At 41.6% G+C, this 12,459-nt stretch overlaps 1 protein-coding gene across 2 annotated transcripts in view; it reads left to right on the top strand.

Moving 5' to 3' along the window:
• Nucleotides 1-314: 314 nt before the first annotated feature.
• Nucleotides 315-12,459, top strand: part of PLEKHG7 (pleckstrin homology and RhoGEF domain containing G7) — a 55,445-nt gene continuing 43,300 nt past the window's right edge. Inside the window, exons 1-3 of one of the 2 annotated variants that reach the window (XM_073213618.1) lie at nt 315-1,034; nt 10,646-11,290; nt 11,807-11,829. In XM_073213618.1, coding sequence (XP_073069719.1) covers nt 10,832-11,290; nt 11,807-11,829 — 482 coding nt within the window. In that variant the 5' untranslated portion in view covers nt 315-1,034; nt 10,646-10,831. Of the gene's footprint in view, nt 1,035-2,017; nt 2,141-10,645; nt 11,291-11,806; nt 11,830-12,459 lie in introns of those variants that run through there. The other variant, XM_073213617.1, reaches the window with a different exon arrangement.

A 12,459-nucleotide genomic window follows, 5' to 3' on the forward strand; every position in this document is an offset into this window, starting at 1 on the left:
AATACGATCAACGTGAGAGGCCTCAAGACTAATAGAAAGGTTACCACAAGACCAAGGTCTATAAATTAGGCCTTCTTTTCCCCTAAAGCAGCAGTTCTCAAATGTTTAACATGTGTAGGCATCATTTGGAAGGCTGATTAAATGCAGGCATTCAGGCTTACCCCAAGTTTCTGGTTCAGGAGATGGGAGAAGGGTGGGAATTTGCTTTCAAACAAGCTCCCAATTGCTACTGATGCTGCTGATCCAGGAACCCACTTTGAGAACCAATGACCTAAAGAAATATTCACAGTGAGTATCTGTAATGCTTCTAAGCAATGAAAACTTCAGTAAGCTAGACTTAATTAGGATTGCTGAAATTTGTTTTTATAAAGAGTCTAGAACTATTTTTGCATGCTGTATACAGTCTTGGGAATGTATGCAATATCCCCACCCAGACACCAAATAAAGTTTCTTTAGTGTACTGCTCTAATGAAAATGCTCATAGATACAAGTCTTTCCCATTTGCATTTTAATTATTTGAAAATTAATGTTCACAAATTTATTCCCTAGTACAATGATCATTTCCTCTATTAATCAGCACTTATTCAAAACATCCCATTAATTAAACGGATCCACACAGGATGTGAGCCCACTAAGGTTGAAGGGAATGATTCTCACAACTTTAGAGAAAAACAAACAGAATAGAACTGCCTCACTGAACCATCAATGATGAATATTGAACACCTGATGGGGAAGTAAAAAGCCACATGTGCATTACTCCTGTATTAGATCAGCCACTGTTCAATAGAAACAAACCTAAGGAGGTCTTAGATGGACCTTGCCTCCCTATAGGCTTTTTCATAAACAAATAGCTAGAGAAGTCTCTAAGTTGGGGAGAAGCCAGTTCCTCATTTCAGCTCGCCTGCCCTGGGCTAGGGAGGGTCCATTGTTACAAGGTGGAAACTGTTCTGAGCCGGTGCCTGGCAGCTCATTCTGCGGACTCCCTTCCCTGGACGCACACGCGCACTCTCCGCTTCAGAGGTGGACAGCCGCAGGTATTACCTATGACGTTCAGGGGCTGCCCGGGTCTCCCTCTGGCCCTTTCCCTCGTCAGCTCCTGCTGCTGCCAGCCGCCCTTGGTCCTGCCCTGCTGGTCCTCCAGGTCTAAGAAGAACGGGTGAATTATTAATTTGCGTGGTTTAATGTCAAGGATACTGAGATTGCTTCCCCAACAGCATGGGTGGTGTTTGCTAATTCTTAAAGCTTGAGCAGTCGCCAGGTGGTGGATTTTCTTTACAATGATCGTTTATTGATTTAGTCTCTAAGCGAGTGTTAGAGTTAGCCTGAACTTCTCTGTTAACTTGACTCCTTACCTGATCCACGGGGAATCATTTAGAGAGGCCCCCGGGGCCCCATGCAGAAATGTCCTGTAACTGCTGCAGCTACCCAGTGAGGGAGGCCCAGGAGTTCCTTTCAGACGTGGAGCCTGGGGCTGAGGGGAAGAGCCTGTCCCAGGTCCTGCTGGGCTCGTGGCAGTGAGGCAGAGGAGCAAGCAGCTGTGCACCCCAGGGCCGGGTTCCCCCTCTTTGCACTCCATCTCCCCAGGCCCGGCTGTGTTTAAGGTTCCTTTGTCTGCAGTGAGTCATCCCAGCAGTTACTACGACCTTGGTTCCCACATTTGAGACACTGATGGGTAATAATATCTAATCACCCTTAGTTCCTATGGACAGAATAACCTCCTATTGGCTACTACACCCCTAAGTCAGGAGGACTGGACAGGAAGCCCAAAGCAGTGTCCTCAGCCCCCCAAGGAGGAAAAACAAGGCACAATGACAGAGGGGGGACGCAGGGCTGAGAATTCTAAAAGAACTGCTATGCAATTGCCTGTGTAAACATAGGAGTTCTTTGAACAGGGCTGCTGTGTAGAACTGGGCCAACTCTGTCAAGAAGAAACTAATGAAATCCCCTGGGTGTGTACATGTGTGAAAGTACCTGTAACTCTAGTCCTCAGCCATTTGTTTGTTGGGAGCATGAGGAAATGACCTCTCTAGTTAGGACCTGAAAAAACACCCAGTATCTCCGGGAAGCTGGGACCAGCGAACTGCAGTCAGAAATGATCAACCTAAAGCCAAGACCAGTTGCACCCCAGCCTAACTAAAACGTGAGTTTGCTAGCTGGTATTACCCTCTCCCCTCACCCCCAGAATGAGGGGGCCTTAGACGTTTGTGTTCTACATGTGAACTTCTTTAACATTTGAGGCCTCTGCTCGAAACATTAAAGCCAGCCCAGTATTAAGAATTGCAGGTTTCTTGTGAAGATAAGAGTTGATTAGACTTTAGGTGATATCTAAGCAGTTCCTCGAACAGCTCTCTGGGGCAAAATCCAGCAGCCATTGGTTTCATTTGGCCTTAAACCAGAGCAGCTAGGGAGTAAATATGAGAGAACACAGAGTCCCCCAAAGCAGTATCACAGCGTTGTCAGGACAATGCTATAGCACAGGGCTCCTCCTCTGTACTGATAAGAGTACCTCTTAGAGCCTATTTATTCTGTCCACACATGGTTGCTGGACTTGTACGCCTGGAACAGATTAGAAGAAACAAATAAAAGGGGGGAGCGGCTGCCATGGGCAAGTACACAGACTATGAAAAGCGATGAATAAAAATTAGGGAGTATACCAGTGTTAGGCCACTTAGTGTGAGGGAACTATCATGTGCTACTAACACCGGGAGTAAGCATTGTGTTCTCCATAGAACTACAGTAAACAGAGGAACCATCACTGTGTTCCAGCCAGTGCTGTGGGTGATAATCAGCAGGAGGAGGCCAGGTCATCTGGAAAAGATTTATTGGTGCTCAGTGTTCTCTACTATCCAGTTGAGGAAGTAAATAATACACTATAGAGAAAGTCCTCCTAAACAGCATTGTCAGTGCAATTAAAATTATAATAGCACTGAAAAAATTAACTTCTAGCTAACCTGAAAATTTGGCCATCCAAATGTGTTCATTCCTCAAGCACTCCAGATCGCTGAGTTTCACTTGAGAATTATAGATGTGCTAAAATTATTATTGGAGACCTCAGAATACGTGGTCAACCTCTGATGTTCCATCCGCAAGCAAGCCTTGCAGTCTGAAACCACCTTCCCTATCGCCCCCGGTGAGTGAAGGTGGTCCAGTTATCTGTTCCATGGTCCCACACCAGGTCTGTAAATAAGCTACATTGACTTTTATGCAATAGTTGACAGGATGGGTGAGGCTAGACACTTTCCAGCATGTAATGACTTTTTCATGTGGAAAACTACAAAATAACGGAACAGCAATAAGTCATTTCCATATCACCACAAATCACGTTGTCAAATGTTAGAATCAGCTTTGCTTCAGCCTGAGAAGAGCTTAATTGAGAAGTAATTTTGTTGATGAATCCTAGAAAACATCTCGGCTCATGAAAAGTGGGGGCATCCGGCTGATGTCTGGGGTTTTCTTTTCAAACTTGAAAGTAATTTTTACAAAACATGGGGATGGGTAAAATCCAGAACATCTTTTGCCAAATCCTTTATAGCAATATCTTTGAAACTATATCCCATTCTTTAATTTAACCTGTGAGGGAAAGGGCCTCATTTTCTTGTTCTTACATCCTTACATCTTTGGAATATGCCATGACACTAAGAGAAAGGACAGGAAGGATGGAGGGGGGAGGGAGGGGGAAAGAAAGAAAATTTTTATGTATATTTGATTTTCTTAAAATGGAATAATCAAAAGATGATGAGTTTTGTGGTTTCCAAGAAGTCTCTTAGGTTACCAAGGTTTTTTTTTACGCTTTATTCACATTTATTTGATAGATTAACAATAGTTTACTAATCTAGGCTTAGGGAAGTGCCTAGCACACATAGTAAGCATTATAGATGAGTTGGATATAATTATATAATATGTGTGTGTGTGTGTGTGCGTGTGTGTGGTGAGTGCTCAAAATTATTTTTTTTTTCCCTTTGGTCTCATTTTATTTATTTTTTTTTTGAGAGGGCATCTCTCATATTTATTGATCAAATGGTTGTTAACAACAATAAAATTCTGTATAGGGGACTCAATGCTCAATGCACAATCGTTAATCAACCCCAAGCCTAATTCTCAACAGTCTCCAATCTTCTGAAGCATAACGAACAAGTTCCTACATAGTGAACAAATTCTTACATAGTGAATAAGTTCTTACATGGTGAACAGTGCAAGGGCAGTCATCACAGAAACTTTTGGTTTTGATCACACATTATGAACTATAAATAATCAGGTCAAATATGAATATTCGTTTGATTTTTATACTTGATTTATATACGAATCCCACATTTCTCCCTTATTATTATTATTATTTTTTTATTTTATTTTTAATAAAATGCTGAAGTGGTAGGTAGATGCAAGATAAAGGTGGAAAACATAGTTTAGTGCTGTAAGAGGGCAAATGTAGATGATCAGGTGTGTGCCTGTAGACTAAGTATTAATCCAAGCTAGACAAGGGCAACAAAACATCCACAGATGCATAAGAGTTCTCTCAAAACAGGGGAGGTGAGGTTCTGAGCCTCACCTCTGTTGATCCCCAATTTCTCACCTGATGGCCCCCCTGCAACTGAGCCTGTCTTAGGTTGTTCCTCCCTTGAGGAATCTTACCCATCTTTGGCTAACCAGTCATCTTCCAGGGCCATACAGGGAAATGTAAAGTTGCTAAGTGAGAGAGAAGCCATATTGTTTGAAAAGGTTAGCTTTTTACTTCTTTGCAGATTTATGCCCTGTGGCTTCTATGCCCAGCATTTGTCTTGAGGTATCTTTACCACTTGGAGGAATTATGATACTCGGTAAATTCGATATGAGGCATGAATTCTACTTAAGGGTTGTAATTAGGAAGGAAGAATAAAAGCTATAGAAGTAGCAGATGGAAGAAAATATGGGAAGATTGATTATTTATTTGACATATCTTCTTGTAGAGTAACATAAGCATGTATAGGTTTTAAACTACTAATTAAATTGCACACACACATTAACATAAAAGGAATACAGCTACATAACCGAAGCAGACCTACAATTACCAGCCATCTCCAGTGAAACCAAGAAAACCAGTTAGGCACCCTAGGCATTTGTGAAAACTTTTCAATGATATGATGGATATTGTCCAACTGAATTTGAATAGTTTGAGAAAAATCAGACAAATTAAAACAACACATTCCTGGGAACTGTTCACATCCCATATGTTCTTTTAACAGTAGATAGTCTGTAATCACAAGATTTTGGAGCGCCGCAACTTGCACTTCTCCTAATTCTTGGTTGAGTTCCGACAATATAGATCCAGTCAAATTTTTTGTTTTACTGTATGCACAGGCCAGCTTAGATATCTCCTTCTTCATTCCAATGGCAAGTCCAGGAACCGGTGGGATGAATGCAGCTACAACTGCAACAGCGACAGGATCTTTGTTGATGTTTTTTGATGATCATCTTCTGGAATGACTCTTCCAGAGAATGTTGATGTTGGAAGTTCTTCATATCATATCTTAATTCGTTTTCTGGGTAGCCAAATTAGGCTTTGATCCTCTGTATACACACAAACAAACCCTTTGCCCACACTTTGATATGCCCTTTATATCATTGTGAAGAACTTATTGGAGCTCACCACACAGGAACTGCTTTTTTTTTTTTTAAGAGAAAGGAATATTATCAGAAAAATGTACTTCCATAGCTGATCATCTGACACCCTTTAAATGATCAAAATTAAGGATATTTAAAGCATGCATTAATCGTTGGTTTACAGTTAGTTTTATCCTATCAGGGAGTAATCCCCCTTTTCTTACTTTTTTTTTGTTATCATTAATCTACAATTACATGAAGAATATTATGTTTACTAGGCTCTCCCATATACCAGGTCCCCCCCACAAACACCTTTACAGTCACTGTCCATCAGCATAGCAAAATGTTGTACAATCACTACTTGTCTTCTCTGTGTTGTACAGCCCTCGCCTTTCTCCCACCCCCCCCATTATGCATGCTAATCATAATACCCCTTTCTTCATTCCCCCCTTATCCCTCCCTACCCACCCATCCTCCCCAGTCCCTTTCCCTTTGGTACCTGTTAGTCCATTCTTGAGTTCTGTGGTTCTGCTGCTATTTTGTTCCTTCAGTTTTTCCTTTGTTCTTCTACTGCACAGATGAGTGAAATCATTTGGTATTTCTCTTTCTCCGCTTGGCTTGTTTCACTGAGCATAATACCCTCCAGCTCTATCCATGTTGCTGCAAATGGTAGGATTTGCCCTTTTCTTATGGCTGAGTAGTATTCCATTGTGTATATGTACCACATCTTCTTTATCCATTCATCTATCAATGGACATTTAGGTTGCTTCCAATTCTTGGCTATTGTAAATAGTGCTGCGATAAACATAGGGGTGCATCTGTCTTTTTCAAACTTGAGTGCTGCATTCTTAGGGTAAATTCCTAAGAGTGGAATTCCTAGGTCAAATGGTAAGTCTATTTTGAGCTTTTTGAGGAACCTCCATATTGCTTTCCACAATGGTTGAACTAATTTACATTCCCACCAGCAGTGTAGGAGGGTTCCCCTTTCTCCACAACCTCGCCAACATTTGTTGTTGTTTGTCTTTTGGAGGTAGCCATCCTTACTGGTGTGAGGTGATACCTCATTGTGGTTTTAATTTGCATTTCTCTGATAATTAGCGATGTGGAGCATCTTTTCATGTGTCTGTTGGCCATCTGAATTTCTTTTTTGGAGAACTGTCTGTTCAGTTCCTCTGCCCATTTTTTAATTGGATTATTTGTGTTTTTTTTGTTGAGGTGGGTGAGCTCTTTATATCTTCTGGACGTCAAGCCTTTATCGGATCTGTCATTTACAAATATATACTCCCATACTTTAGGGTACCTTTTTGTTCTATTGATGGTGTCTTTTGCTGTACAGAAACTTTTCAGCTTAATATAGTACCACTTGTTCATTTTTGCTGTTGTTTTCCTTGCCCAGGGAGATATGTTCAAGAAGAGGTCACTCATGTTTATGTCTAAGAGGCTTTTGCCTATGTTTTTTTCAAAGAGTTTTATGGTTTCATTACTTACATTCAGCTCTTTGATCCATTTTGAATTTACTTTTGTGTATGGGGTTAGATAATGGTCCAGTTTCATTCTCCTACATGTAGCTGTCCAGTTTTGCCAGCACCATCTGTTGAAGAGACTGTCCTTTCCCCATTGTATGTCCATGGCTCCTTTATCAAATATTAATTGACCATATATGTTTGGGTTAATGTCTGGAGTCTCTAATCTGTTCCACTGGTCTGTGCCTCTGTTTTTCTGTCAGTACCAAATAGTCTTGATTACTATGGCTTTGTAGTAGAGCTTGAAGTTGGGGAGTGAGATCCCCCCTACTTTATTCTTCTTTCTCAGGATTGCTTTGACTATTTGGGGTCTTTGGTGTTTCCATATGAATTTTTGAATTATTTGTTCCAGTTCATTGAAGAATGTTGCTGGTAATTTGATAGGGATTGCATCAAATCTGTATATTGCTTTGGAAAGGATGGCCATTTTGACAATATTAATTCTTCCTAGCCATGAGCATGGGATGAGTTTCCATTTGTTAGTGTCCCCTTTAATTTCTCTTAAGAGTGACTTGTAGTTTTCAGGGTATAGGTCTTTCACTTCTTTGGTTAGGTTTATTCCTAGGTATTTTATTCTTTTTGATGCAATTGTGAATGGAATTGTTTTCCTGATTTCTCTTTCTATTGGTTCACTTTTAGTATATAGGAAAGCCACAGATTTCTGTGTGTTAATTTTGTATCCTGCAACTTTGCTGAATTCCAATATTAGCTCTAGTAGTTTCGGAGTGGAGTCTTTAGGGTTTTTTATGTACAGTATCATGTCATCTGCAAATAGTCATAGTTTAACTTCTTCTTTACCAATCTGGATTCCTTGTATTTCTTTGTTTTGTCTGATTGCCATGGCTACCCTCCAGTACTATGTTAAATAACAGTGGGGAGAGTGGGCATCCCTGTCTTATTCCTGATCTCAGAGGAAAAGCTTTCAGCTTCTCACTGTTCAGTATAATGTTGGCTGTGGGTTTATCATATATGGCCTTTATTATGTTGAGGTACTTGCCCTCTATTCCCATTTTGATGAGAGTTTTTATCATGAATGGATGTTGAATTTTGTCAAATGCTTTTTCAGCATCTATGGAGATGATCATGTGGTTTTTGTCTTTCTTTTTGTTGATGTGGTGGATGATGTTGATGGATTTTCATCATGTTGTACCATCCTTGCATCCCTGGGATAAATCCCACTTGGTCGTGGTATATGATCCTTTTGGTATATTTTTGAATTTGGTTTGCTAATATTTTATTGAGTATTTTTGCATCTACATTCATCAGGGATATTGGTCTGTAATTTTCTTTTTTGGTAGGGTCTTTGCCTGGTTTTGGTATTAGGGTGATGTTGGCTTCATAGAATGAGTTTGGGAGTATTCCCTCCTCTTCTATTTTTTGGAAAACTTTAAGGAGAATGGGTATTATGTCTTCTCTGTGTGTCTGATAAAATTCCGAGGTAAATCCGTCCGGCCTGGGGGTTTTGTTCTTGGGTAGTTTTTTTATTACTGTTTCAATTTCTTTGCTCATAATTGATTTGTTTAACTTTTGTGTCTCTTCCTTGGTCAGTCTTGAAAGCTTGTATTTTTCTAGGAAGTTGTCCATTTCTTATCGGTTTTCCAGCTTGTTGGCATATAGGTTTTCATAGTAGTCTTTAATAATTCTTTGTATTTCTGTGGAGTCTGTCATGATTTTTCCGTTCTCATTTCTGATTCTGTTGATTTGTGCTGATTCTCTTTTTCTCTTAATAAGTTTGGCTAGAGGCTTATCTATTTTGTTTATTTTCTCAAAGAATCAGCTCTTGGTTTCATTGATTTTTGCTATTGTTTTATTCTTCTCAATTTTGTTTATTTCTTCTCTGATCTTTATTATGTCCCTCCTTCTGCTGACTTTAGGCCTCATTTGTTCTTCTTTTTCCAGTTTCAATAATTGTGATGTTAGACTATTCATTTGGGATTGTTCTTCCTTCTTCAAGTGTGCCTGAATCGCTATATACTTTTCCCTTAAGACTGCTTTCGCTGCCTCCATGTGTTTGTGAGCCTTTTTGTTTTCTTTGTAGAATTTATTTCTACTTTTATACCTTTGTGGTCTGAAAAGTTTGTTGGTAGAATTTCAATATTTTGGAATTTACTGAGGCTCTTTTTGTGGGCTAGTATGTGGTCTATTCTGGAGAATCTTCCATGTGCACTTGAGAAGAATGTATATCCTGTTGCTTTTGGATGTAGAGTTCTATAGATGTCTATTAGGTCCATCTGTTCTACTGTGTTGTTCAGTGCCTCCGTGTCCTTACTTATTTTCTGCCTGGTGGATCTATCCTTTGGAGTGAGTGGTGTGTTGAAGTGTCCTAAAATGAATGCATTGCAGTCTATTTCCCTCTTTAGTTCTGTTAGTAGTTGTTTCACATATGCTGGTGCTCCTGTGTTGGGTGCATATATGTTTAGAATGGTTATATCCTCTTGTTGGACTGAGCCCTTCATCATTATATAGTGTCCTTCTTTATCTCTTGTTACTTTCTTTATTTTGAAGTCTATTTTGTCTGATATTAGTACTGCAACCCCTGCTTTCTTCTCTCTGTTGTTTGCCTGAAATATGTTTTTCCATCCCTTGACTTTTAGTCTGTGCATGTCTTTGGGTTTGAGGTGAGTTTATTGTAAGCAGCATATAGATGGGTCTTGCTTTTTTATCCATTCAGTGACTCTCTGTCTTTTGATTGGTGCATTAAGTCCATTTACATTTAGGGTGACTATTGAAAGATATGTACTTACTGCCATTGCAGGCTTTAAATTCGTGGTTACCAAAGGTTCAAGGTTAGCCTCTTTAGTATCTTACTGCATAACTTAGCTCACTTATTGAGCTGTTATATACACTGTCTGGAGATTCTTTTCTTCTCTCCCTTCTTATTCCTCCTCCTCCATTCTTCATATGTTGGGTGTTTTGTTCTGTGCTCTTTTTAGGAGTGCTCCCATCTAGAGCAGTCCCTGTAAGATGCCCTGTAGAGGTGGTTTGTGGGAAGCAAATTCCCTCAGCTTTTGTTTGTCTGGAAATTGTTTAATCCCACCATCATATTTAAATGATAGTCGTGCTGGATACAGTATCCTTGGTTCAAGGCCCTTCTGTTTCATTGCATTAAGTATATCATGCCATTCTCTTCTGGCCTGTAGCTTGTATCTTACCCCCTTCGCGAGGCACTTGGTTCTCACAGGTGTGGATGTGGTCTGGATGTTGTCCTATGTCCTCTGGTCTCTATTTTAGAAAGAGTTGTCTTTGTTATATTTTCATAAATATATGTGGTTTTGGAAGGAGATTTCCACTGCTCTACTCACGCCACCATCTTGGCTCCCCCCAGTTACCAAGGTTTTTAAAAACTTTTTGATTTGAACCTCGAAGGGATATTAAATAAATGGTAAGTGAATTTCATCATGCACACTATGTAGCTGGGAAGGCTGGCATCACCTGTTAATTTTCCTCATGTTAACTGGGCTCTCCCTGTCTCCTCTGACAAATTAAAAGTTTTCATGGGAAATTTCAGACCCCTTTTTCCTCACTTCAGCCTCCCTCATTTGCAGCAGATCCCACACTCCGCTCTTCCTCAGTAAGGACGCCACAACCTGTCTGGAAAAGGACACAGATGCACTGGAAGAGCAGCACTCAGACGTGGCAACTGAGCAACCCCGTGTCCTCCAGAGAACAGCCATCCTGACCGTGACCCCTGGAAGCGTCCAGCGTAGGGGCCTGTCAGCTGCCCGGGGGAGATGGAGTCGTGCCCGCCGCCAGCGTGTGGAGCCCCTCCTCGGCCCAGCCTGGGGAGCCTGTCGCAGAGGCGCTGTGAGAACCAGGGGAACCTTCTCCACTTCGACCGGCAGGCCCCAGGCCGCATCTCCACATCTCCCACCTTGCGGAGATTAAGGGGCACTGGCGGTGGGGCTTCCCACTCACCTCTTCAGCAGGAGGCCTGGGAAGTGCCCACCTGGAGCAGCTGGAAGGAGCCTGCAGGTCCTCCATCCTACCTTTCCAAGAGCCTACCTGGAAGCCCAAAGGGTTCCTCATGCTCCCTGTCACCCTCAAGACTCCAGTTAAGATTGCCTCCAGACCCCAAAAGGGCCCTGGACACAGGGCCCTCATGTGAGCCCCTGCCCAGGCTTCAGGTCTCCCTTTCAGGGGCCGGAGGTCACTCACCACCCAGCCCCGCCACACAGCGCCCCAGTCCTCAGGTAACACGGCCCTAGCCTCCTGTCTCTCATTCAGTGAACCCAGAGCAAATGGGCCTCTGGGCTGCCGCCTTTCGTCCAAGGCCAGGGGGTCCTGTGCAGGGAGACAGCAAAGGATGTTGCTCCTGAGGGACGTACAGTCTTTAGGATGTACTGGTTCCCAAACAAGAGGAGTTTGGGGGGTCAGAGGGAGGACGGGGGTCTAGCTCACTTGCTTCAATATCCTTGAAGGCACTTTAAGAAAGGGCTTGCCAAGCTGAGGCTAGAGATGGTCTATCAGGCCCTGGATGGTAAAGGCGGCAAATCCACACCCTTGAAAACACCTGGTGTGGCTGGTTCAAAAGGGCAGAAGGAGCAAATTATTCAGATTTGTAATATCCCCCCACCTCCCCTTCAAAAAGAAAATTCCAAAACATTTCATCTAGGAAAGGTAATTGCCTCTCCTTTCAAAATCTCTGCTTTGGAATTTTCGGTGCGTTTGAGCAAAACTAAAACATGTTTTCTAAAACTTGATTTCAGGGAGAAGAAATGCATCCATCCAGGTATGTATGTTTTTCTTTTCTCCAGTCCTATGAGAATTGTTAGCCATTTTCTTTGACGTATCTTTATTTCTGTTCTGACATAGCAAACCTGATGGTGTATTAATGGGGGCACTTGGTTTTACAGCCCCCAAATCACTCTTCGTGTTTATGAGTGAGACAGTGCTCATTTCAAGGGTCCCGTTGAAAAGTACAGCATTTTGCTGTGACTTTTGGGGGCAGGGTTTGACATCCGTGAGGTCGTGGTTTTCATTTTGAATTGTCCATGACTTAGCCCTATGGCTTAATTAATATTTATTTAGTAATAAATTTTTCCAGAGAAAATGTTGAATGTTGAAACATTCAACAGATTTTCAAAGAGAAATTCAGAAGACAAAGATAAAAGGAACAGGATGTGCTGTTTAAATCTAGGACAACTTGCGAAAAGACCCATTATGATACACTGCGACTTTATCTAGAATGTAGGTGGGTTGTATCACTTCAGAAACCAGCTCTGAACTTCCAGCCCAGTCTCCAGGTATGGCAGTATATTTGCCATCACTCCCAAGAATAAGGACCTTCTGTGGCACCAGCGAAAAGACCCATGCCCAATTTTATCCACCCAATCTGTAGGATTGGGGGGAAAGCCCTCAT

Source organism: Manis javanica, chromosome 10 (assembly GCF_040802235.1).
Source record: "Manis javanica isolate MJ-LG chromosome 10, MJ_LKY, whole genome shotgun sequence".
In the NCBI taxonomy this organism is placed as follows: domain Eukaryota; kingdom Metazoa; phylum Chordata; class Mammalia; order Pholidota; family Manidae; genus Manis; species Manis javanica.